The sequence below is a fragment of the Emys orbicularis genome, chromosome 18 (genome assembly GCF_028017835.1).
Source record: "Emys orbicularis isolate rEmyOrb1 chromosome 18, rEmyOrb1.hap1, whole genome shotgun sequence".
Lineage (NCBI taxonomy): Eukaryota > Metazoa > Chordata > Testudines > Emydidae > Emys > Emys orbicularis.
In genome coordinates, this window is record NC_088700.1 from 617240 (window position 1) to 644943 (window position 27704).

Here is a 27704-nt window from a genome sequence, read left to right on the forward strand (position 1 = left end):
ACTGTTATTAACCTTCCGTAAATGTTGTTCTTTAAGATGTGTTGCACATGTCCATTCTATGACCTGCCTTCTTCCCCCTCTACATCGGAGCTAACCAAAAAAGAAGGAACTGAGGGGGGTGCAGGGTCAGCTGGGGGCTTTATACTGGTGCTGTGAGCATGCGGCACCAGAGGGGGCTCGAGCCACCCCAACAGATACCACTGAGGGAAAATTTTCTGGCGACTGTGCTTGGGATGTGCATACACCTACAACACATCTCAAAGAACAACAGTTACGAAGGTTAGTAACTGTTTTTTCTAGGGAAGGTCAAGGCCATTCTCCAGCAGCACTGCTTTCCTTCTTTCTTGGACAGACCACCTAAACTATGCATTTCTACCTGTCCCACCGCTTCCTTGAGTATTACAGAAGTTGAGGTGATAAAGCATGAGTCAATTTCATCATGCCCAGATGGACCAGGAGGTTCTAGTTTCCAGTTCTCCTGCACATGTCAGCCTGACCATCAGTTGGCATTAATTCCTTTCCAGACCTCTTGACTCAAGAAAAAGGCAAGATCCGACATCCCAACCCAGAATTCATCATCTCACAGGTTGGTATTTGGATGGGCATCGGATCTAGAATGTTCTTGTTCCCAGAATGTGCAAGTCATCCTTATTAATAGTAGAGTGGACTCTGTGATAAATGAAGGGGGGAAGTAGCTCCCATTTATGGACACCCAGCCAGTGAGTTAGCTATAAAGTCCCTCTTGGTGGCTGTTCTCTGCTTGCTTTACCTGTAAAGGGTAAAAAAGTCTCCCTGGCTAGGTAAAAGAAAGGGACTGGGCACCTGATCAAAAGAGCCAATGGGAGGGCAGGAACTTTTTAAAATGGGGGGGGGGATTCCCTTTGTCTGTTGTTCTCCGGAGAGAGGGGACAGAGCAGGACAGGGCTGAAGCTATGCTGTGAAAAGCTTTAAAACCAGTTATGAAAAAGCATGAAATCATACCTCAACCCTACTTATCTGAAACCCCAAATATGTAAGTAATCAGGGAATGTCCAGGAAGACGCGATTAGGGTTATTTCTTTTATTTCTTATTGGCTTGTGGACTCCTCTGTGCAGGGGGGAGGGATAGCTCAGTGGTTTGAGCATTGGCCTGCTAAACCCAGGGTTGTGAGTTCAATCCTTGAGGGGGCCACTTAGGGATCTGGGGCAAAATCAGTACTTGGTCCTGCTAGTGAAGGCAGGGGGCTGGACTCAATGACCTTTCAAGGTCCCTTCCAGTTCTAGGAGATGGGATATCTCCATTAATTAATTAATACAAAAAATTTAATAAACCCCAGATGGCTTTTTTTGCTTATAACGTTTAAGCTAAACCTCAAGAGAGCTATCTTAATGCTTAATTTTTGTAATTGCTTTTTTTTTTTTAAATCTAGCAAAAGCCTAAGTTCCAGATGTATTTTCTTTCTTTTTGTTTTTAATAAAATTTACCTTTTTTAAGAACAGGATTGGATTTTGGTGTCCTAAAAGGTTTGTGCATGTTGTTTAATTAGCTGATTCATAGATTCATAGATTCTAGGACTGGAAGGGACCTCGAGAGGTCATCGAGTCCAGTCCCCTGCTCGCATGGCAGGACCAAATACTGTCTAGACCATCCCTGATAGACATTTATCTAACCTACTCTTAAATATCTCCAGAGATGGAGATTCCACAACCTCCCTAGGCAATTTATTCCAGTGTTTAACCACCCTGACAGTTAGGAACTTTTTCCTAATGTCCAACCTAGACCTCCCTTGCTGCAGTTTAAGCCCATTGCTTCTTGTTCTATCCTTAGAGGCTAAGGTGAACAAGTTTTCTCCCTCCTCCTTATGACACCCTTTTAGATACCTGAAAACTGCTATCATGTCCCCTCTCAGTCTTCTCTTTTCCAAACTAAACAAACCCAATTCTTTCAGTCTTCCTTCATAGGTCATGTTCTCAAGACCTTTAATCATTCTTGTTGCTCTTCTCTGGACCCTTTCCAATTTCTCCACATCTTTCTTGAAATGCGGTGCCCAAAACTGGACACAATACTCCAGCTGAGGCCTAACCAGAGCAGAGTAGAGCGGAAGAAGGACTTCTCATGTCTTGCTCACAACACACCTGTTAATACATCCCAGAATCATGTTTGCTTTTTTTGCAACAGCATCACACTGTTGACTCATATTTAGCTTGTGTTCCACTATAACCCCTAGATCCCTTTCTGCCGTACTCCTTCCTAGACAGTCTCTTCCCATTCTGTATGTGTGAAACTGATTTTTTCTTCATAAGTGGAGCACTTTGCATTTGTCTTTGTTAAACTTCATCCTATTTAACTCAGATCATTTCTCCAATTTGTCCAGATCATTTTGAATTATGACCCTGTCCTCCAAAGCAGTTGCAATCCCTCCCAGTTTGGTATCATCCGCAAACTTAATAAGCGTACTTTCTATGCCAATATCTAAGTCGTTAATGAAGATATTGAACAGAGCCGGTCCCAAAACAGACCCCTGCGGAACCCCACTCGTTATGCCTTTCCAGCAGAATTGGGAACCATTAATAACAACTCTCTGAGTACGGTTATCCAGCCAGTTATGCACCCACCTTATAGTAGCCCCATCTAAATTGTATTTGCCTAGTTTAGGGGGCAACAGCTAATTTCCTTTGTTTTCTTTCTGAGCTCTTCCCTGGAAGGGGGGTGGAATGGGCTTCCGGGTACCTCACAGGAAGGAATTCCCAAGTGAGCCTTCCTGGGTTCCAAGGAGTTTTTTTGCACTTGGGTGGTGACAGCATCTACCCATCCAAGCTCAGAGAGAAACTGTGACCTTGGGAGTTTAATACCAGCTTGGAGTGGCCAGTATTAATTTTTAGAATCCTTCCGGGCCCCCACCTTCTGCACTCAAAGTGCCAGAGTGGGGAATCAGTCTTAACAGACTCTATGAGAAAATGTTGTCTCGTCAAGTGGAAGCACTTCTCTATCTGGGCCCAGCAGCTCTGTGAGTCTCCTGACTCAGCAAGTATACCTGATATCTCACATTACCTTCTTATGCTCAAGAAGTTTGGCCTTTCCCTTAGCTTCATACAGGTTCACCTAACAGCAATCAGCACATCACCCTCCATCAGACAGCTACACTGCCTTATTCACCCAATCACCTCCAAGTTTTTAAAGGGTTTTAATTAGAACTTTCCCACGAGTAATAAAACCAACCCCTCAATGGGATCTTAATTTAGTGCTTCCAACAGTCACTGTGCCACCCTTTTAACTTGATGCTTTACCAATCTATGAAGATTCCCTATCTTGCTGCTATCATCTCAGCCAGACAAATAAGTGAGTTAGGGGCCCTAATGGCAGACCCTCCTTATACTACATTTCATAAAGACAAGATCTCACTACAACTACACTTGAAATTCACCCTTAAATCAGTTTAGGAATTTCACATAAACCAGAATATGCACTTACCTGTGTTCTTTCTGAAGGCCCACACATCCATCAAAGTAAGGAAACTTCATCTCCATGATGTGAGACAAGCTGTAGCCTTTTATCTACAGAGAACAGAACAAATCAGTCACCTAGGCTGTCTCTGGCAATAAGTAGAACAAGTCCAAAGACAAGCTATTTCCTCCCAGAGGATCTCAAAGTGGATCTCTGGCTGCATTCTACGTTGTTATCTAATGTCTTATCACACACAGGGTATGGGCTCACTCTACAAGAGCAAAGGCAGCCTTAGTAGCATTACTCCAACAAGTACATCTGCTTGACATTTGCCAGGCAGTGATGTAGAGTTCCAACCACACATTCATGAGACATTATGCCTTGGTTCAAGCCTTCTCTGCTGACATATCTTTTGGGATAGCGGTTCTACAAGCAGCCATACCAGCTGCATCCTCGCATCCTCCTTTTCTCTGAGTACTGCTTATCAGTCACTCTCAGTGGAATACACACAGAGACCAGCACTCAAAGAAACAAGGCAATGTAAGTAGTCTTCATAACTGGAGTTCTTCAAGATGTGTGGTCCCTATCTGTATTCCACTACCTGCCCTCATTCCCCTCTACTTCGGATCCTCTCTGATCTGCAGTAAGAGGAACTGGAGAGGCGTCAGTCCGCACCATCCTTTATGCCCTCAGTCTGGAACGTGAGGGGAACAACTACGTAGGCGCAGACAGACACTACTTGCTAGAAATCTCCAGTCTCCAACACATCAGGGCACAGTGGAATACAGATAGGGACTACAGATCTTGAAGAATCTACAGATTTCCAGTTATGAAGGGTAAGTAACTTCCCTTTTCTAAACATTTGTGTTTCCAAATAAATTCTATTACTACATTATGATGTTACTATAGAAAATATTGATTGGAAAACTAATCGAATCCCTTACTAAGAGTGGATTTACAATGAATGCCAAATAAAGGCATAACTACAGAAGGCTACACTTGAAAAGGACAGATTTTGTTCTGAGCTGCAGGAGTGTATCTCCACTGACTCTGGGACAAAGTGTTGCATTTTTCTCAAAAGCAGTTTGTAATAACCTCAGTATCCAGTCTGCCCACTACCCTTACCCATTATCATTGCAGGTTAATTTTGTTGCAGCTATTGATGTATATGAAGATGGTGAAGCTGGTCTACTGTTGTGTTATAACTGTAAGTGTTGTTTTATTTGATCCGGGCAATAGCAAAGGAAGTTTAAAAACATTAATTATATCAGTCTGCTTGTATCAATCCTGTTTATCTGTGGGATATGATTCTACATATTGCTAAATTAGCAGTTTTTGAATATAATTTTCATTATTGTTTTATGACAAGCTGTGCAGAATGTAGAAACATCAGCTACCTGCTTCTATTTTCAGGTGTACAAATTAAATTCCCCAATTTTGGAGAACCACCTCTGGTGTTAATTACTCACCAAAATGTCAGCTCTGAGGTATCCATTATTATAATCGCCTTTCTTTCTTATATGACCCCATTACCAAAGTGTCTGAGCCCCTCACAATCTTTAATGAACCATCCAGTGATTAGGACTCTTGCCTGAGACTTTGATGCAATTCCTTGCTTTACCACAGACTTCCTGTGTAACCTTGGGCAAAACAATTAGGCCCCAACTTTTCAAAAGTATTTAGGCAGTGCTGTGCTCCGCCTACCTGATTTAGGAGCCTAAGTGTCATTTTCAAAAAGGGTTCAGGCACTTATGAGCCTAATCCCATTGACAGTCAATGGAATTTAGGCTCATAACTACCAAAATTCCTTTTGAAAATGAGACTTAGGGTCCTAAATTAGGTAGGCACTGCAACACTGAGTGAAGCAATGCTTAAATACCTTTAAGAAATTGGGCCTTAGTCTCTATGCCCAGTTCACCATCTGTAATGAATGTTATAGCATTTCTTGACAACACAGAGATGTTGTGAGGATAAATACATCAAAAATTGTGAGGTGCTCAAACATTACAGTAATGAAGTCCATATAAGTCCCTGTTAATACAAAAGGCTAGACATGTGAGGGAGTAATGGCATCCTTTCAGACAAAATTCAAGAAGTTCAGTCCAAGTAAATAGAGTAAATAAAAAGAATGGGGATTTGTAAGCTGGTTTTCAGTTTTACTAGAATCCCTGTTGTATCTACTACTCATAGAAAGATGGTGACTTTCTTGATTTCAGCTTTGACTTTGCAGATGTACTGATAATTTTTAAGCATATTATTCCTGGCTTTTATAATTCATAATTGAAAGAAATCCTGCAACTAGGGAAATAGATGGTGATTCATAGTTCACATTGGATAATCACTGCAATAATTATTGCAATAATAATGTTCTTTGAGTAATCAATGAATCCAGATTTAAAAAGCCAGTCAGTGGAGTCCTGCCTCTCTTACTGGCTGACCTATGCTTTTATTCTTTCCTTTTTGCTTTTTAGTATTGGAAAATTACCAGTTTTATGATTAGAAGTAGATACTGTAGAAGCACTTGCTGGTGGAAAAACATGCAGTGCATGAAAACCATGATAGAATTTGAGCCATTGTAAAAATAATACTGTAGTTCCTGAGAGACTGGGTGCACAAGTCATTTGATTAATAAAACCTCTGTGTCTAATATCCCCCAGGCCTCGTATGGAAATTTCCCCTCTCTGTACATTTCAGTCTTTGGGGAGTGTGAACTGTGCTAATGTATGACTGCTTAAAGGGTGTTCTGTGGTGGCTGACAGATACTGTGCCATTGATATCAACTTCAGAACATTTCTTGCCTGTGTCTCTAGCCACAGACAAGTAATGGAGGATCGGGAAACAAGCGAACACATGATTTCATAAAATATTAATGAATTGTAAAATTCTTACAATTGTAAAATAAATTATAAATAGCTTTGACATCAAAGTAGACACTTAAAATCAGATTTTACCACAGATGAGACATGATATAGTATATATTCTATATTACCCCTATTTTTCTCCCTTTAAAAATTGTAGTCAATAAATTCATGTTCTTATGGTTTTAACAGCTGTACAGGAAGATATAATCCAATTTTCTAAGCCATTTTATTTAATATCAATTTGTGTCATTTCTATGTGAGGTAACAGATGTTTTTTGTTACAGATGTCTGCTACTACAGAAAGGTATGCCCCTATAATGGGGGTTCTCCTTTGGTCCAGACATCGGCATCAGACTTCCACTTTAGTTGGAACCAGGTTCCTTATGCTATTGGTAAGAAAAGACTGTAGTAACCTAGTAGGATGGTTTAACATCTTCATTTGGTTTGGAATTGTACTTGGCCCCTACGGGAGAAGCAGTGGGTGTTACAGAAATGCAGCCATGTCACACTCAGTCTAGGGCTGTGCCAGTTCACCTAGATTTTTGCATTGACAGTTTAGAAAAACAAGGAGCCTTTGGCAGATTCTTTCCATGCAGAAACAAAATTCTGAGATCATTGGCTTTTTTTTCTTGTTCTCCTCAGCCCATTCATTTCCTTCTATTTGCTCTATTTCTATTTCTATTCATTTGCTCTATTTGAGAGATTCCATCTACATCCTACTAAATGTGGAGAGTCAGGCAGTCACACAGGCTTTATGCAGTTGGACATCCATGAGCGTTTTAGAGGCTGTTTAAAAACTTCTAAAATATTTACACTAGAGAGCGGAGATGTTAGAGGAGGTCAGATTTTCAGGAAACTTCTAGAATCTTTTAAAAGCTCTAGGTTCTTTTGTAAAACATCTGACACAAATATATGTTCATAATTGTTCTCAGTAATAGCAGCCCTTGTTCCCTTGCAGTTTGTGCTTTCCCTTATATCCTGGCCTTCACTACTGATTCCATAGAGATACGATTAGTGGTGAATGGGAACCTAGTCCACACAGCTGTGGTGCCTGAACTTCAACTTGTTGCATCAAGGGTAAGACATAGGAAAACTGTACTGGGCCCCTGTGTGAGGTCTCATTACAATGTGTATGTGCAGTTCCTGGTAACACAGACTTCTGGGTGTGCAAGCATAGAATGGAGACAATCACCTTCAGAATAGTCTATTAAAATCACAAAAATAGTTGATCCTACATGAGCAAGTTAGGTTGCAGATTATTTATGTAATTTGAAACAGTATATATAGATGTATGATCTTAAAGAAGCACAGGACTGCACATTTTATTGGCTGCAGTGACCATACATATTCCTTTTTTGAGTATAAATCTCAAATCCAAGCGCAGCACTATCATTTATAGGAGTACTTGTAGCACCTTAGAGACTAACACATTTTTTTGAGCATAAGCTTTCGTGGGCTACAGCCACAAGTACTCCAGTTCTTTTTGCGGATACAGACTAGCACGGCTGCTACTCTGAAAACTATCATTTATATTACCATTGCTCACCCAGAGATGCTCCTTTTCCAATGTCTTTCCCAGTTTCTTTCATTTTACATAGTTAGGAATACTCCTTTCTCTTTTCCACTTGACATTCCTCTGACTGAATAAAGAGTAAAGGGGTTTGGTGAGTCACCAGATGTGAGTGCATGGAGTAAGTGCGAATAGGCCAACTTCATCCCTGGGTAATTCCATGATTTCAAGGATGAAGATGGCTCAGTGAGTTTTGAGCTTAGCCCTTATATATGCACCTGGAAAAAGGAGGGAGAATTCTCTATTTGTAATGAGGAGCAGTGATAGTAAAGGAAAGATTAGGCTACATTTTTTAACTTCATATGAACACAAGTTGGTTATTGAGCCAAACCCTTGGACTCTGGTCCAGTTCCTCAGTTGTATTTGAGGAGCACACAGCAAACCTGGGAGGGCAGGAGTGTGCCAATATGGTTCGGTGCTGTTTTTGACCTTCTCCCATTCCTGGAGCCATCTGGGCTGGTCACCTTTGCCCTTCAGGCTACTCTAATGTGCATTGTCTAATGTGCATTGATTGCCAACAGGGCTAAGGGCCCAGTCAGGAATTGACAGCCCTCTGGAAAGCCCAGGCCATGCTACCTTCTGTAACTGCAAGTTGGGGGATCATGTAGGAGCTGGCTGCTCTGCCAACTGTATACCACCAGAGGATTCTTTTACTCTGGGGTGATCCTCCCAGGGCCAGCTCCAGATGTCTTTAAGGCCTTTCCATTGGCAAATCAGCATACAGTGGCTGCACCATTTAAAGGACAACTCTTTGGGCACAGTCTCAATGCTAAACTGGGAAGTCTTGCTGTGCTAACAATGTGTTATTTGTCATTTCAGTCAGATATTTATTTTAAAGCTACTGCAACAGTAAGTGGATCATCCAATAGCAGTTCCAAGGAAACCAGTTCAAACAGTTCTCCTCAGACTCCAACAGCTCATGAAATGCCAGAATTTCCTTCTTCCTCAGCGGAAGGTAAAGTATTGTTGGGGCTGGTTGTGTGTTGGCTTTGAATCACTCTGGCAATTATCACATTTCCAATACCTCTGGGCTTTTGGTTTCGTGAATTTGGAGATGGTGAAAGATTTTGGATTGACAGCCCTTGTGGCTGAAGACCGAAATTTTCTATTCATCCATAGAAGTGGCTTTGCAAGCTTGCTCTACTTCACCTCCTGCCAATATCCCTCAGCACTGCTCTGGAGGGACCTTTCCTAGGAGGAGGAGGAGGAGAAGGAGAATCCAGTTTCAATGGCCTGCTGAATCTTTGACAACTATTTTTCAGGGATAAGACTGCAAACAAAGATGCCAGTTATGATGGAGGGAGGTTCAGAAAAGAGACAGTTACCTACTAAGAATTGAACTGAGACACCCTCCCAACACCCAGCTCTTTTCACCACCGGAGTATTACAGTTCCTTTATGAATGAAAATAGTAATTAGGCAGCCCCAGCCCCAAAGAGCTTGCAATATCACTTTGGATATGACAGGATCAGTGGAGTAACAAACAGTAGGGGGGATAAATATGAAATGACAAGGGCCTAATAACAAGATCACACACTGTATACCAGTGGTTCTCAACTAGGGGTACAAGTACCCCTGGGGGTACGCAGAGGTCTTCCAGAGGGTACATCAACTCATCTAGACATTTGCCTAGCTTTACAACAGGCTATGTAAAAAGCACTAGCAAAGTCAAACTAAAATTTCATGCAGACAATGACTTGGTTATACTACTCTATGTATTATGCACTGAAATGTAAGTACAATATTTATATCACAGTTGATTTATTTTATAATTACATGGTAAAATGAGAAAGTAAGCAATTTTTCAGTAATAGTGTGCCGTGACACTTTTGTGTTTTTATGTCTGATTTTTGTAAGCAAGTAGTTTTTAAGTGAGGTGAAACTTGGGAGTACTCAAGACAAATCAGGCTTTTGAAAGAGGTACAGTAGTCCTGGAAAGGTTGAGAGCCACTGCTGTACATCTCTCTGGCTCAGTTAAATATGCTACTGCTGCTATATAGCTGTGATAGAAAAAAACAGGGAAAGTAATAATTTTAGTTCTTCTTCGAGTGCTTGCTCATGTCCATTCCATGTTAGGCGTGTGTGCTCGCCACATGCACCAGTGCCACAAGTTTTTCCCTCAGTGGTATCCGTAGGGGACTGGGTCTGGCGCCCACTGGAGCGGCGCTCTTATGCCGCGGTATAAGGGGCGCCGCTGGCTCCCCCCACCCTCCGTTCCTTCTTACCACCAGTGATGGTGCTAGTACATTCCTTTGCTTCAGCAAACCTTTTTCTTCTGTAGAATTGTTCGTTGCAAACCTTTCTATTGTACATAGTTATATCAACTAGTATTAGTTCCCTTAGTGTGTTTTAGTTAGTTTTAGTTGTCCCAGACGGGACTTAGGCTTGGGACGGAGCATGCCCCGCTCCCTGGGCTTTAAGAACTGCGACTGCTGTAAGAAACCCATGCCCATCAGTGACCCCCCAACACCAGTTGTTTAAGGTGTTTGGGAGAATCTCATGTCAGCAACAGGTGTCGAATCTGCAAGAGCTTTAAGCCTCGCACTAAGAAAGAGCGGGACATCCGACTTGAAGCACTCCTTATGGAGTCGGCGCTGACACCAGCACCGGGGCAGCAGAGATCGGACTCTGCACCCAGCACCGTGGCGTCAGTGCGGAGCGGCCCGTGGGTACCATCATCAGACAGATGACAATCCACCTCCCCGGCACCAACCAATAAAAAGAGGAAGACCGGGAGAGGTCAGTCTCCTGCTCGCAAGGGCAAGGAGAGGGAAGGAGGCGAGCCTAGACACAACGAACGGTGGCTCATTGCCTCCAAGTGGGAGTGAGGCCCCAGCTTCAGTTGAGCAGGTTAGCCCATCCCAGGATGTGCCAGCCACCCCGGACAGCAGCATGGCAGTCCAGCACCTGGCAATGCCGTCGACCCCAGAGGCCCTACAGGCAGCACAGGATATCTTGTCCCTCCCGGTGCTGCCCACACCGGCGACTGCAGCTCCCAAATCAAGGGGTAAGCCTGCCCTTGTACCACCCCCTCAGTCCCCATCAATGCAGTACCGCTCACCATGTCAGGGAGCATCCCACCAGTGCTCGCCCGCACAGAGCCACCACGTCTCGGACATAGGGCTACATACCAATTGGAGCCCTCGGCACAGGTCTCCGGACTCCGGCCATCACTCTGCAGGATCAAAGCCTCAATCACCGGTAATATGGCATAGACCTACTGAGGCACGTTCATCCCCGCGACCCCAGTCCCAGGAGTGTTGCTCGCCTTTGGATTGCTGCCGCTGTAGTGGTAACCTCCGTCAGGACTCTCGGTACCTGTCACTGACCTATAGCCAGAGTTGCTATACCAGCGTCGACGCTTGTCATCGCGGCGTTGGTCACTCTCTTGCTCCCGCTTCCGCTCTATAGGCCGAAACCGATTGGGAACTGCTCGGTGTAGATCGCCGTGGTACTGTCGTGGATCCGCCAAATGCTGACGCCAGTCACCAGGATCTCGACACGGTGGATCGTCTCCCGCATACAGATCCCACTTGGAGTGTGGCGGTGGACACAGCCGGGACCAAGACGCCTGGTCGGCCTTGGTGTGGTCCCGAGCTCCGGAACATGGCCCTCCATCCCTGGGCTCGGAGTTGGACCAAGAACCCACTGGCGACACCGGTTCTCCCTGTGGCAGAGTCAGCACTACCATGACCACAGGGTCAATGGCCCATGCTGTGGCACCCTTGGAACCTGTGGGGTTCACGCAGCTGCCCCAAAGGCATAAGTCAGTGTCAGGAGTCTCTGACAAGTCCTCTGCCATGGTCTCCCGTCCACCTGAGACGGAGGCTGCCGTGCCTGTGACCCCCCCCCCCCCATGTCCAACAGATGGGGGAAGAAGGCCATGCCAAGCAGGTCACAGAGGTGGTGACTCTTGCTGCACCTACATCCTCTTCCTCATCTCTCCGATGAGGCCATCGGGACCCCATCATGGGACCCCCGGACGATACCACAGCTCATCAGGTATCTTTTGAGGAGGGTAGCCTCGAACTTGGGACTAGAAATCGAGGAGCTAAAGGAGCTCTTGGACACTCTCTTCAACATCTTCAGCTCCGTAGCACCTGCTAGAATCATGCTGCCAGTACATGACGGGAAGGCCAAGATTACCAAGGCCCTCTGGCAGACTCCTGCATCAATACCCCCAATTTCCAAGTGGGTGGAGCGCAAGTACTATGTGCTTGCTAAAGGGTATGAATACCTGTATACCCACTGTCAAGGCTGTAACCCCACTTTGAACTTTAGGGTACAAGAGTACGGGCCTGCATGAGGACTTCTAAGCTTAACTACCAGCTTAGTTCTGGTCCACTGCCACCATTCCCTACCCTGGGAAGCTTTTAGAAACCTCTCACCAATTCCCTGGTGAATACAGATCCAAACTCCTTGGATCTTAAACAAGGAGAAATTGACCCTTCCCCCCTCCTTCCTTTCACCAACTCCTGGTGAATACAGATCCAAACCCCCTTGGATCTTAAAACAAGGAGAAATTTACCCTTCCCCCCTCCTTCCTTTCACCAACTCCTGGTGAATACAGATCCAAACCCCCTTGGATCTTAAAACAAGGAGAAATCAATCAGGTTCTTAAAAAGAAGGCTTTTAATTAAAGAAAAAGGTAAAAATCATCTCTGTAAAATCAGTATGGAAAATAACTTTACAGGGTAATCAAACTTAAAGAGCTCAGAGGACCCCCCTCTGTCTTAGGTTCAAAGTACAGCAAACAAAGATAAACACTCTAGTAAAAGGTACATTTACAAGTTGAGAAAATAAAGTAAAACTAAGACGCCTTGCCTGGCTTTTTACTTACAGGTTTGAAATAAGAGAGACTTGTTTAGAAAGATGGGGAGAACCTGGATTGATGTCTGGTCCCTCTCAGTCCCAAGAGCGAACAACCCCTTAAAACAAAGAGCACACACAAAAGCCTTTCCCCCCCCCAAGATTTGAAAGTATCTTGTCCCTTTATTGGTCCTTTGGGTCAGGTGTCAGCCAGGTTACCCGAGCTTCTTAACCCTTTACAGGTAAAAGGATTTTGGAGTCTCTGGCCAGGAGGGATTTTAGTACTGTACACAGGAGAGCTGTTACCCTTCCCTTTATAGTTATGACACGCCCCCCAAATCACAGATAGTGTTGGACGTTCGGTTCCACACTGGCTGTGATTTCTTCCTGGAGTTCTAGGAGAAAACAGAGTTAACAAGACACATGTACCTTTAGACATACTACTGATTATATAAAAACTAACAATATGTTTCATTCCAAGAACAATTGTTAACCAGTTAACTCTGGGAAACTTTCCCGGGAGAGTGCATCAGCCACTTTTTTAGAAGCTCCTGAAATGTGTTGTATTTCAAAATCAAAATCTTGGAGAGCTAAACTCCACCGAAGAAGTTTTTTGTTATTTCCCTTGGCGGTATGAAGCCACTGTAGCGCAGCATGGTCTGTTTGTAGTTGGAAACGCCGTCCCCAAACATATGGGCGTAGCTTTTCCAGCGTGTACACAATGGCGTAGCATTCCTTTTCGCTGATTGACCAGTGGCTTTCCCTCTCAGACAGTTTCTTGCTGAGAAACACGACAGGATGGAATTCTTGATCCGGTCCTTCCTGCATTAAAACTGCTCCCACGCCTTGCTCGGACGCATCTGTGGTTACTAGGAACGGTCTGTCAAAGTCTGGGGCCCTTAGCACAGGGTCAGACATGAGTGTTGCCTTAAGCTGGTTAAAGGCCTTTTGACACTCATCAGTCCACTGAACTGCATTTGGCTGTTTCTTTCTGGTTAGGTCTGTCAGCGGGGCGGCGATTTGGCTGTAGTGTGGTACAAATCGCCTATAATATCCGGCCAAGCCTAAGAAGGATTGGACCTGTTTCTTTGACTTTGGAACCGGCCACTTTTGGATAGCATCCACTTTGGCCTGTAGGGGATTTATAGCTCCTTGACCCACCTGGTGCCCCAGGTACGTCACTCTGTTTTAGCCTATTTGACACTTTTTAGCCTTAACAGTTAGTCCTGCCTGCCGGATGCGCTCGAAGACTTTTTCCAGGTGCTCCAGGTGTTCTGTCCATGAATCAGAAAAAATGGCCACATCATCGAGGTAGGCAACTGCAGATTCTCCCAATCCCGCTAAGAGACCATCTACAAGTCTTTGGAAGGTGGCGGGTGCATTTCGCAACCCGAAAGAGAGTACATTGAATTCATACACCCCTGCCTGGGTGACGAAGGCGGACCTTTCCTTAGCGGGTTCATCTAGTGGTACTTGCCAGTACCCCTTGGTTAAGTCTAAAGTAGAGATGAATTGGGCATGTCCCAATTTCTCCAATAGCTCATCTGTGCGTGGCATTGGATAGTTGTCAGGACGAGTTACAGCATTTAGCTTACGGTAGTCCACGCAAAAGCGTATTTCCCTATCTGGTTTGGGAACTAGAACCACTGGAGATGCCTATGCACTATTAGAGGGGCGGATTATACCCATCTGTAGCATGTCCTGGATCTCCCTTTGTATAGCAGTTTGGGCATGAGGTGACTCCCGGTAGGGTGGGGTTCTAATTGGGTGAGCATTACCTGTGTCAATGGAGTGGTATGCCCGTTCGGTCCGTCCTGGAGTGGCTGAGAAAATCGGTGCAAAGCTTGTACACAGCTCCTTGATCTGCTGTCGCTGCAGACGTCCCAGGGTCGTGGAGAGGTTCACCTCTTCCACGCCACCATTCCTTTTTCCTTCGTAGTAGACACCTGCAGGCCACTCCGCGTCATCAGTTTCCTGGGCTGTAAACTGGCAAACGTTTAATTCTCTGGAATAAAAGGGCTTAAGAGAATTAACATGGTATACCTTAGGCTTTATGTTGGAGGTGGGGGAGGCTATGAGATAGTTAACAGCTCCTAGGCACTCCTGGACCGTGAATGGTCCTTCCCACGACGCTTCCATTTTATGGGCCTGGAGCGCCTTTAAGACCATGACTTGGTCTCCTACTTTGAAGGACCGTTCTCTGGAATGTTTATCAAACCAGGCCTTTTGCTCTTCCTGAGCATCCTTTAGGTTTTCTTTAGCAAGGGCTAAAGAGTGTCGGAGGGTTCTTTGTAGGTTGCTTACAAAGTCTAGAATGTTAGTTCCTGGAGAAGGCGTAAACCCCTCCCATTGCTGCTTCACCAACTGTAATGGCCCCTTAACCTCGCAGCCATACACAAGTTCAAATGGTGAAAACCCTAAACTGGGATGTGGTACAGCCCTGTAGGCAAAAAGCAACTGCTGCAACACTAGGTCCCAATCATTGGAGTGTTCATTTACAAATTTATGTATCATGGCCCCCAAAGTTCCATTAAACCTCTCCACCAGACCATTGGTTTGATGGTGATGAGGGGTGGCAACCAAATGATTCACCCCATGAGCTTCCCACAGGTTTTTCATGTTCCCTGCCAGGAAATTAGTTCCCGAATCTGTAAGGATGTCGGAGGGCTAACCTACCCTGGCAAAAATGTCTGCTAATGCCTGGCACACAGTTTTAGCCCTGGTGTTGCTTAAGGGTACAGCTTCCGGCCATCGGGTAGCAAAATCCATGAAAGTCAGTACGTACTGCTTTCCTCTGGGTGTCTTCTTTGGGAAAGGACCCAGAATATCCACAGCTACTCGCTGAAATGGGACCTCAATTATGGGTAGTGGCTGGAGAGGGGCTTTAACCTGGTCTTGGGGCTTTCCCACTCGTTGGCACACCTCACAAGACCGGACATAATTAGCAACGTCCTTGCCCATTCCCTCCCAGTGGAAGGACTTCCCCAACCGGTCTTTGGTTCTGTTCACCCCAGAATGGCCACTGGGATGATCATGGGCTAAGCTCAAGAGCTTTACCCGATACTTAGTGGGAACTACCAACTGTCTTTGAGGATGCCAGTCTTCCTGGTGCCCACCAGAAAGAGTCTCCTTGTATAAAAGTCCTTGTTCTACAACAAACCGGGATCGGTTAGAAGAGCTGAGAGGCGGTGGGGTGCTCCGTGCCGCCGCCCAAGCTTTCTGAAGGCTGTCATCTGCTTCCTGCTCGGCCTGGAACTGTTCCCTTGATGCTGGAGACATCAGTTCCTCCTTGGACTGTGGACTGGGGCTTGGTCCCTCTGGAAGCGATGCAGGTGCTGGGGCTGTTTCCATTGATTGTGAACCGCTGTCCGCTGGTGCACTATGTGGTATTTCAGGCTCTGGCTGAGCCTCTTGGGTAGGGTTATCTGCTGCTTCCGCCAGTTCAGGCTCGCTGGTGCCCTCTGGCATTGGAGTTGTAGACGGGTTTGCAAGCGCTGGACTCAGTGCTGGCAATGGTTCTGGTGCTGGTTGCGTTGCCAGTTCCGGTTCTGGGACTGGCTTTGGCTGGGTCTCTGGGATTGGATCCACTACGGCTGTTGCAGTCGTTGGCAGGGGATCCGGTTCCACCACCTGGTTTTGGGTCTCCGGTAACACAGACGGGGCCCTGGTGGACGGCTCAGGAACAGGGATGGGGGTGAAAGCTTGCTTAGCCTGGCTGCGGCTGACTATTCCCACCCTCTTGGCTAGCGTCACATGGTTGGCCAAGTCTTCCCCCAGCAGCATGGGGATGGGATAATTGTCATAGACTGCAAAAGTCCACATTCCTGACCAGCCCTTGTACTGGACATGCAACTTGGCTGTAGGCAAGGTTACAGACTGTGACACGAAGGGTTGAATTGTCACTGTAGCCTCCGGGTTGATGAGTTTGGGGTCCACTAGGGATTAGTGGATAGTTGACACTTGTGCCCCAGTGTCCCTCGAAGCGATAACCTTCTTTCCGCCCACTCTCAAGGTTTCCCTTCACTCCGAGGGTATGAGAGAGGCATCTGGGTCTGGGGAATCTTTGGTGTGATTGTGGTGTAATGAACTGTAATCGGTTGGGGTTCTTGGGGCAGTGAGCCTTTATATGTCCCAGTTCATTACATTTAAAACATCGCCCTGCTAAGGTATCACCGGGGCGATGTTGGTTGATGGAGACTGGTGTGGTGAGAAGGCGTCTGGGGTTTCCCTTGGGATGTGGGTGGGGCCTTGGGTTGTCCCCGGTGGTAAGGTTTTGTTTCGGCTTGCCCCTTCTGATATTCGCTCCAACTGCTACTAGCTTTTTTCTTTTCTGTCACCTCCACCCATTTGGCTCCAATCTCCCCCGCCTCGGTTACAGTTTTGGGCTTCCCATCTAGGATGTACCTTTCTATTTCCTCAGGAACACCCTCTAAAAACTGCTCCATTTGCAATAGGAAGGGCAACTCTTCCGTAGATTTAACATTTGCTCCTGATATCCAGGCATCCCAATTTTTCCCAATGTGGTAGGCATGTCGGGTAAATGACACATCGGGTTTCCACCTTAGGGCTCTGAACCGCCGACGGGCATGCTCAGGTGTTAGCCCCATTCTGATTCTGGCCTTGTTTTTAAAAAGTTCATAACTGTTCATGTGTTCCTTAGGCATTTCAGCCGCCACCTCTGCTAAGGGTCCACTGAGCTGCGACCTCAGCTCTACCATGTACTGGGTTGGAGTGATGCTGTATCCAAGGCAGGTCCTTTCAAAATTTTCTAAGAAGGCCTCAGCATCATCGCCTGCCTTGTAGGTGGGGAATTTCCTGGGATGGGAAGTGGTACCTGGAGAGGAGTTGCTAGGATGGTCTGATGCATCCTGCTTAGCACTTGCTACTTCCAGTTCATGCTTCCTTTCTTTTTCTCTCGCCTCCTCTTTGGCTTTTTCCAGCTCCATCTCTCTCTTGTGGGCCTCCTCTTTGGCTTTTTCCAGCTCCATCTCTGTCTTGTGGGCCTCCTCTTTTGCTTTCTCTTCTCTTTCATGGGCCTCCTCTTTGGCTTTTTCTTCTCTTTTATGGGCCTCCTCTTCAGCTTCTTTCTCGAGTTTTTTAATTTGAAGCAGTCTCTGATGTTTTTTCTCATTTTCTTCTGCTTCTAGTCTGGCCAGTTCTATTTTGTTAGCTACTTCTTTGGTAGTCATTTTCCTGTTTTCTTGTGCTGGGTCACACCCCTCTGCAGTTGACTGAAACTGGGATGTACTCAGCTCTGGCTGCTGCTGAGTTAACAGAGACTTTCTAACTAGCTACTCACGAGGATGTAAAAAGAAAAAAAAAACAATTCAGCTTGTAAATTGCCTTTGCCAGTCAAAGTTTGCTCACTGATTGAACCCTTCTCTTAACAAAGCCCCTTGTTAAAAAAACTTAACACCTCTGCCTTCAGGCAAGGAGAGATAAGATATGCATCTACCTTCAGCTCTGCTCCCAAGCAGCTAGAAGGAAAAAAAAATCTCTTACTGGCTTTTGGGTTTAAAACGATCTCCACCACTCTGCCACCATGTCAAGGCTGTATCCCCACTTTGAACTTTAGGGTACAAGAGTAGATTTAGATTTTAGTACTGTACACAGGAGAGCTGTTACCCTTCCCTTTATAGTTATGACACCCACCCTTCCCTGAACTCGCTAGTAGCATCTGCTGTCAATGAGCGGGAAAGACAGGGACAACTGGAGGCTATTCCCAAAAATCAGGAGGCGAAAAAGTTGGACATTTTTGGGAGAAAGGTTTATTCGTCATCGAGCCTACAGCTGAGGGTGGTGAATCATCAGGCTCTACTGGGCCGTTATGATTTTAACATTTGGCAGTCGATGGCCAAATTTGTTGACTCCCTTCCGGATGACCCCAGGAAGGAACCCCGGGCCATCCTGGAAGAGGGGCAGGGATTGGCGAGGGCAGCACTTGCAGGTGGCTTTGGACGTGGCTAACTACGGCACGGACCATGGCCTCAGCCATAACCATGAGAAGGGCGGTGTAGCTGTCAGCGGAGGTCCAACAGTCCATCCAGGACCTCCTTTTCGACGGCCAAATTCTGTTTGCGGAGAAAACAGACGATAAGCTGCACGGGTTAAAGGACTCGCGCACCACACTCAAGACCCTGGGCCTGTACCTAGGGCAGCAAAGAAAGCATTTTAAGCTGCAGCCTCCCCATCAGCAGCGTAGCCAGCCTAAGCAGGAGCCTTTCCAGAAGAAGGGCAAGGGCTACAAATGCCGTCAGGGCCAACAGCCCTCTACCTTGACACAGGCTAGCTCTTCCCGCTCCGAGCAGGGGTCGAAATGGGCATTTTGAGGATGCGCCCGAGGACGACATTCCAGCCACTGTCCTGGATCCTGCCCCCTTCCGTTTCTCCAACTGACTTTCATTTTTCCTTCCAGCCTGGATGTCTATAACGTCGGATTGTTGGGTCCTCAATACTGTGGCGCAGGGCTATACCCTCCAGTTTGTTTCTGTCCCCCTTCCCATCCTCCCTCCCCGTCCCTCTTCAGGGACCCCTCTCACGAGAGTCTACTGCATCAGGAGGTGCAAGGCCTACTGCAGGCGGGGGCCTTGGAAGAAGTCCCCCTAGACCTTTGGGGCAAGGAGTTCTACTCCGGTTACCTTTCTGATCTTGAAGGCTAAAGGGGGCCTAAGGCCCATCCTGGACCTGTGAAGCCTCAACAAGTATCTCAAGAAGTTGAGGTTACGCATGGTTTCCCTGGCCTCCATCATCCCCTCCCCGGATCCGGGAGACTGGTATGCTGCCCTTGACTTGAAGGACGCGTACTTTGGTATAGCGATCTTTCAAGGACACAGACGCTTCCTCTGCTTCACGGTGGGATCCGCACACTACCAGTTCACAGTGCTCCCCTTCGGCCTGGCTACGGTACCAAGGGTGTTTACAAAATGCATGTTGGTGGTGGCGGCTCACCTCAGACGTTCAGGTATCCTGAGCTACCCGTATCTGGACGACTGGCTGGTCAAGGATCATTCCAGAGCCCAGGTCCAGGGTGCCGTCGCGATGCTGTTGACCACGTGCAGGAGACTAGGCCTGTTGATAAACGAGGAAAAATCAACATTAGTCCTTGTACAAAAGATAGAGTTTATTGGGACAGTCCTCAACTCCACCAGAGCGAAGGCATTTCTGCTGCATGACAGGTTCCAGACGATGAGGGACCTCATTGCCAGAGCCTCTGTGTTTCCTCTCATGACAGCCAGGGTCTGCCTACAGCTGCTGGGCCATATGGTGGTGTGCACGTACATCATCCGCCATGCGAGGCTCCAAATGTGACCCTTACAGCAGTGGCTGGCTACGGACTATGGCCTGTCCAGGGATCACATGGACAAGGTCATCACCATCCCATCAGAGGTACTCACCGAGCTGCAGTGATGGACCGACCCCGGAACAGTCTTCGATGGAGTCCCGTTCAACAGCCTGCGACCTTCGGTGTCGCTGATATCGAATGCCTTGGACCTCGTCTGGAGAGCACAAGGTACGTGGTCCACAGAGGAGATGACGTTGCATATAAATGTCAAAGAGCTCAGGTCAGTTCGCCTGGCCTGTGGCTTGTTCCTTCTGTAGTTATCCAGCTAAGTGGTTCGAGTGCTGATGGACAACCCGGTCTTGATGTTTTACATCAACCGGCAAGGGGGAGCGCGCTTGTCTGCCCTTTGTCAAGAGGCACTCCACCTATGAGATTTCTGCATCCAGCATGCGATCCATCTGGAGGCGTATCACCTTCCTGGCGTCAGGAACACGCTGGAAGATTGCCTCAGCAGGTCCTTCTTTTCTCACCACGAGTGGTCGCTCCACTCAGGAGTGTTCCAGATGCTCTTGCAGAGGTGGGGAACTCCCCGAGTAGACCTGTTCTCCACCAAGCAGAACAGGAAATATCAGTTTTGCTCCCTGCAGGGCCTTGGCAAAGGCGCTCTTTCAGATGCCTTTCTCCTGTCCTGGTTGGGAGACCTGATGTATGCGTTCCCACCCATCCCGCTCGTCAGCAGAGGGATAAGGCTCGAGTCATTGTGATCGGTCCGGTGTGGCCGTGCCAGCATTGGTTTGGCACGCTATTGGATCTGGTAGTAGCCCCCAGTAGCCCCTGCCCGACCGACCAGACCTTCTCTCGCAAGACCACGGTGGCCTCCTGCACCCCAACCTTGCCTCCCTCCACCTCATGGTGTGGATGCTACATGGTTGAACCCAGAGGAGCAAGCCTGCTCCAGGGAGGTGCAGCAGTCCTTCTGGGAAGTAGAAAACCCTCCACTAGGGCGACTTACCTGGCTAAGTGGACGAGGTTCTCCCACTGAGCATCTGAATGTAGCATCTCCCCAACGCACTCTTCGCTGCAGTCAATCTTGGAATACCTGCTCCTCCTGAAAAATCAGGGCCTGGCCCTCTTGTCTATCAAGGTTCATCTAGGTGCCATCTCAGCTTTTCATCCACCGATCCAGGGTAGATCGATGTTCTTGCATGAGATGTCTGTCAGGTTCCTGAAAGGCCTCAAAAGGCTCCTCCCTGCTGTTAGAGATCCTGTCCCACAGTGGGATCTCAATCTGGTTCTCTTCAGACTCACGGGTCTGCCCTTTGAGCCCTTGGGCTCTTGTTCCCTTTCTCACCTATCGTGGAAAGTTGCCTTCCTTGTGGCAATGACATCGGCTAGATGGAACTGCCATATACGGTTTTCTATAAAGACAAGGTACAGCTGTGACCCCAGCTGGCCTTCCTGCCGAAGGTGGTGTCTTCCTTCCATATCAAAAAGGAAATCTTCTTCCCGGTGTTCTGTCCTAAGCCGCACAAGACGAATGAGGAGAGGCGGCTGGACGTCCAACTTGCCTTAGCGTTTTACCTGGAGCATATCAAGCCCTTTTGCAGGTTGACACAGCTCTTCATTGCTTCAGTGGACAGGATGAAGGGCCTGCCAGTGTCCTCTCAGAGGATTTCCAATTGGATCACTTCCTACATCCAGACCTGTTATGAGTTGGCGCAGGTTCAGCCGCCGCCGTTAGTGAAGGCCCACTCGACGAGAGCGCAACGTGGTCTTCAGTTCACACGTTCATGGCACACTAAACCATCAGCCAGCAGGCAAGGGACGACGCTTGATTAGGCAGAGCTGTTACAGGCTACACATCCATGAACTCCTACTCACCTCTGTTGGTACTTCTTGGGAGTCAACATGGAATGGACATGAGCAAGTACTTGAAGAAGAAAAGACAGTTACCTTTTCCGTAACTGGTGTTCTTCGAGATGTGTTGCTCATGTCCATTCCATGACCCGCCCTCCTTCCCCACTGTTGGCAAGAGGGAATAGAGGGTGGGAGGAGCCGGCGGTGCCCCTTATACTGCAGCATATGTGTGCCGCTCCAGGGGGCGCCAGAGCCGGTCCCCTGCGGATACCACTGAGGGAAAAACTTCTGGCACCGGTGCATGTGGTGAGCACACACATTTAACATGGAATGGACATGAGCGACATATCTCGAAAAATGCCAGTTATGGAAAAGATAACTGTCCTTTGTTTAAAAAGGCACCTAATACTTATTGAATAGTAAAAGCTGTCCTAGAAAATTATGAAAAAAGTCAAATATCCTTTAGTTTCCCAGAAAAAAATATTTAAAAGCCATACTTTAGATTATTTGAAATCCACACTCCACTGCACTGTAGATATTATAAAGCCAACATTGTAAGATCAATGAGGTAGTCTTGCTCAGGAGTGGGCTGGGCAGCATGACAAGACCATAACGTTTTTCAGAAAGCAAGGTCATGGCCTTGTGGGTTAAAGCATTGGCCTAGGACTCAAGAAAGCTGGGTTCAGTTACTGCCTTGACCACAGACTCCCTGTGTGACCTACAGTAAGTCATCTCATCTCTGTGTGCAGCAGTTCCCCATCTGTAGAATGGTATAATGATACTACTCTGTCTTGCCTATTCACACGGTTGGCTCTTTGGGGCAAGGATGGTGTCTTGCTATGTGTGTGTGTACAGCTTCCAGTATCATGGGGCCCTAATCTTGGTTGAGGCCAGTAGGTGCTGTAAAAAATAAATTAGTAAAAAATAAATTGTACCTCCCAGTTTTTGTAGTAGGAGTCATACCCTTGACAAATATGCAGCATTAATTATTGTAGGCCTCACAAAAGAAGTGTCTCCTAAGGAGGGATTTGATTCTGGAGAGTGTGGTGGCATGGTGAACCAAAATGGAATCATAGAACTGGAAGGGACCTCGAGAGGTGATCTAGTTCAGTTCCCTGCAGTCAAGGCAGGACTAAGTATTATCTAGACCATCCCTGACAGGTGTTTGTCCAACCTGCTTTTAAAAATCCCCAATGATGGAGATTCCACAATCTCCCTAGGCAATTTATTCCAGTGCTTAAAAACTCTTAACCTCTGAGGGTAGGACAAGAAGCAATGGGCTTAAATTGCAGCAAGGGCGGTTTAGGTTGGACATTAGAAAAAACTTCCTGTCAGAGTGGATAAGCACTGGAATAAATTGCCTAGGGAGGTTGTGGAATCTCCATCATTGGGGATTTTTAAGAGCAGGTTGTGGACAAACACTTGTCAGGGATGGTCTAGATTAGTGGTTCTCAACCTTTTTGCCATTGTGGGCCGCATCCAATACTACCAGTATGGCCCTAAGGATGTCACATGGGTTGCAGCTCTGTGCTGATTGGGCCGCAGGTTGAGAACCACTGGTCTAGATAATACTTAGTCCTGCCACGAGTACAGGGAACTGGACTAGATAGCCTCTCAAGGTCCCTTCAGGTGCTACAATTCTATAATTTGTTACCCATGTGGTTATTTAAAGGTTGTAATCAAGTCATCCCTTAACCTTCTCTTTGTTAAGCTAAATAGATTGAGGGAATCTATTCCTTGAGTCATAAGGAATGTTTTCTAATCCTTTAATCATTCTCATGGCTCTTCTCTGAACCCTCTCTCCAATTTATCAACATCCTTCTTGAATTGTGGGAACCGGAACTGGACACGATATTCCAGCAGTGGTTGCACCAGTGCCAAATGCTGAGGTAAAATAACTTCTCTGTTCCTACTGGGGTTCCCCTGTTTATGCATACCAGGATTGCATTAGCTCTTTTGGGTCCTGTGCCACATTGGGAGCTTATGCTCAGATGATTATCCACCAGGACCCCCAAATCTTTTTCAGAGTCACTGCTTCTCAGGATAGTGTCACCTGTCCTGTAAGTATTGCCTACATTCTTTCGCATAACAAGAACCCAATGACTAGAAACTGAAGCCATACAAATTCATATTAGAAACAAGGCACACATTTTTAATTATGAGAGCAATTAACCATTAGAACAAACTACCAAGAGAAGTGGTGGATTCTCCATCTTCATGTCTTCAAATCAAGACTGGATGCCTTTCTGGAAGATGTGCTTTATTTAAACACAAGTTATTGGGCTCATTACAGGTGTAACTGGATGAAGTGTAATGGCCTGTGATATACAGTTGGTCAGACTACGGGAGTGTAAAATGAGGGAAGATATGAGCACTCAGCACACAATCGAGATGTTGAAAACAAAATTAATCAAGGAGCCAAAGGATATGAAAAGAAGAAATTATTGAATTGCCTATATACTAATGTGAGGAGCCTGGGAACAAACAAGAGGAATTGGAATTGCTCATTTATCAGCATAAATTTGATGTACTGTAGTTGTATTACTGAAACTTGGTGGGATGATTCAGACATCTGGAATGTTAAAATCAGTGGTTATAACCCATTTATGAAGGACTGAGTGGGCAAAAGGGGAGAGGGAGTAAAACTCTGTCAAACATTAACTGTTTCCAAGTCACTGATAACTCAGAAGAAAATTATCTTGGTTATGTCTCAGTATCCTAACACAGAGGTTCTTAACCTTTGTCCTTCTGAGGCTCCCCCAACATGCTATAAAAATTCCACGGCCCACCCATGCCACAAGTGTTTTTCAGTAGATTAAAAGCCAGGGCCAGCATTAGGGGGTAGCAAGGAAAGCAATTGCCCAGGGCCTCGTGCACGCCACAGGGGGCCCCACAAAGCTAAGTTGCTCAGGCTTTGGCTTTAGCCTGGGGAGGAGAGGCTTGGGCTTCAGCTTCAGCCGTGAGCAGCATGGCTCAGAATTCGGCTTTCTGCCCTGTGTCCTGGTGAGTCTAATGCTGGCCCTGTTTTGGCAGACCCCCTAAAACCTGCTCACGGCCCCTCAGGGGGCCCTGTATCCCTGGTTGAGAACTGCTGTCCTAACAGATAAAGCACAAGATGGGGTACTAGTTGATGTCTGCTACAGACCCCCCCATATCACACTCGGGAACAGGATGACTGACTCTTTACACATCTATCTATAATGTGTAGGGGGGGAAAGCTGTGATCATGGGAGACTTCATTTTGTGACCTATGCTAGGGGTCTCATGCTGTTGATACTAAAACATCCTTAGAATTTCTAAACATTGTGGATGACAGTTTCCTAATTCAAAAATAGTTGCAGCCAACACAGGGAAATTCTATATTAGACCTCGTTTTGACAGATAAAGAGGACCTGGTCACAGAACTAAAAATTAATGGTAACTTAGCTACAAGTGATCTTGACTTGATCACATTTATAATGTACAAACAGAATAAAGTTTAGACCAGACAGATATATATCTGATGCTTTTAAAAAGGCCCAGTTTTGCAAGGCTGAAAACAATTAGCCAAATCAGCTATGAGGAAGAATTTAATCAGAAAAATGTGTATGATAATTAGGAATTGTTTTAAAACACATTACTAGATGCCCCAAAACCGACAATCCAGGAAGAAAACATTGGTTAAAAAAACAACCTGTTCTTCTTCGAGTGCTTGCTCATGTGTATTCCACAGTAGGTGTGCGTGTGCGCCACGTGCACTGGTGCCGGAAGTTTTTCCCTTAGCAGTACCCATGGGGGGGAGCACCCCCCACGACCCCTGGAGTGGTGCCTCTATGTCACGCTATAAGGGGAACCGCGCGCTCTCCCCACCCTCAGTTCCTTCTTGCCGCCAGTGAAGGTGCGTCGGAACTTCTTGCTCCAGCTCTGCTGCAGCCTTTCCAGTTGATCTTAGTGGTACCTTTAGCTAGTTATTAGTAGCTCGTAGAAAGTAGTTTTTCAGTTGTTAGAGTGGGCCCGGGGCATGCCCCGAGCCCCAGGCTTCAAGTCGTGCGACTCCTGTCGCCGTTTCATGCCAAGGAGTGATCCGTATGCCGAGTGTCTCTGCTGCTTGGGCGAAACTCACATGAGTGAACGCTGCAAGATCTGCAGGTCTTTTAAGCCACGAACTAAGAAGGAGAGGGACATCAGACTTCGCGCTCTCCTCATGGAATCGGCGCTGGCTCCAACTCCAGTACGCCGAGCGGAGCCTCCTCCCCCAGTTGGCACCACTCCCCTTCCAAGAAGCAAAGGAAGAGCTTGACTTCGCAGCAGTGCCGAGAGAAGGGAGGGGAAGAGGCTGGTCCCGCGTTGGGCAGCCCTTGGTCCCCCCCCCGGGCTCGAAACCTCCGACTCGTGCTGAGCGGAGTAGCCCGGCAGTGTCTACACGCGCCTCTCCTGCGGTCCGGATCCCATTGATGCCGGAGGCTCTACAGGCCGCTTGAGACATTTTGAGGTTGCTGGTGCCCGGGGCACCGCCGGTGGCAGGCCCCCGGTCCCGAGGCAAACCGCCGCTGGGTGCTCGACAGGCCTACCCAGTACGGCACAGCTCTCACTCCAAAGACTGCTCTCCACCTTGTTCAGCACGCAGCAACATGTCCACTCGCAGCTCGCGTCCACCACCCTCGACGCCAGCTAGGTTACCCGGTTCGGTGCCATCCGGGCAGGAGTCTCGGGGCCCCTCCACGCCACGCAGCAGCGGGCGCAGGCACCGAGATAGGCGTTGAAGGCGCTACTCTTCACAACGCAGCTATCATAGCCGGTCTCGGCGCGACCGACGTCGACGCTCCCGCTCGAGCTCCTGCTCTGTCAGACATCACACACAGGGCTCCCGACATGCATCATCAGCACCATGGCACTGCAGCGCCAGGCGCCGAAGCGAATCTCAGAGCAGTACTTCCGGGGGGTACCGGTCTGAGGTCCCGGTCCCGTGGAAGACGGCACCGTAGGCACCGTCGCTCCCACCACTCCTATGGTACCGTTCGGTCGGTGGTGATCTCGGCCTTGGCACCCAGCCGCCCCTCTCTGGGCCGTACCGATCAGCCGGACCAGATAGTGCCACCTGGCCCACAGCATGGACAGTGGTAAGGGGCCCCATGGCAGGGACAATTGTGTCAATGGGCACCATGGCCGCCAATGCCCACCCAGGTGGAAACCCGCTTGGTGGCTGGGGCGTCCGAGGCCCCATCGGCCTCACTGTCTAGGCCAAGGGACAAATCGACAGATCATGAGTTGTTGGCTCCACGCCCGGACTCCGACCTGGGGGTTGATCCCCCGGCACCAGTTGCGGCCCACAGCCCCGTGCCAGCCTCCTCTCCCGCACCGGATGATACCATCACGGCACCGCCACCCTCTGCTCCACAGGAAGACTTCAGGGCGCATCAAGACCTGTAAAGTGGGTGGCGTTGAGCCTCCAGTTGCAGGCCAAGGAGATGGAGGTCCCGTCCGATTCCCTCTTCAATATACTGTCCCCCTCGGTGCTGGGCCGTGTGGCTTTACCCCTTCACCAAGGAGTAGCCAACATCTCCAACGCCCTGTGGTTAACTCCTGCCTCTCTGGCCCCGATTTCCAAGAAGGCTGAGAGGAAGTATTTTGTGCCGGCCAAGAACCACGAATACCTATACTCTCACCCGGCACCTAACTCTGGTGGCGGAATCGGTGAACACCAGGAGTGGCAGGGCCACCCCGCGCCCACCACCAAGAATAAAGACGCCAGGGAACTAGACTCTTTTGGTAGGAAACTTTACTCCTCTTCGAGTTTCTAGCTCAGGGTGGCCAACCATCAGGCCTTACTGAGCCGATATGATTTTAATTTATGGGAGTCCCTGCCAAAGTTCGAGCCACTCCTCCCAGAGCGGGATAGGAAGGACTTTAAGGCATTGGTGGA

At 47.5% G+C, this 27704-nt stretch overlaps 1 protein-coding gene across 1 annotated transcript in view; it reads left to right on the forward strand.

The window, feature by feature from the left end:
• The window catches only part of GARNL3 (GTPase activating Rap/RanGAP domain like 3), a 199076-nt gene that overhangs the window by 161461 nt on the left and 9911 nt on the right, over window positions 1-27704 (forward strand). Inside the window, exons 24-27 of the mRNA XM_065418845.1 lie at window positions 4565-4631; window positions 6570-6677; window positions 7244-7362; window positions 8675-8810. Of these exons, the coding sequence (XP_065274917.1) occupies window positions 4565-4631; window positions 6570-6677; window positions 7244-7362; window positions 8675-8810 (430 nt within the window). The remainder of the gene's footprint in view (window positions 1-4564; window positions 4632-6569; window positions 6678-7243; window positions 7363-8674; window positions 8811-27704) is intronic.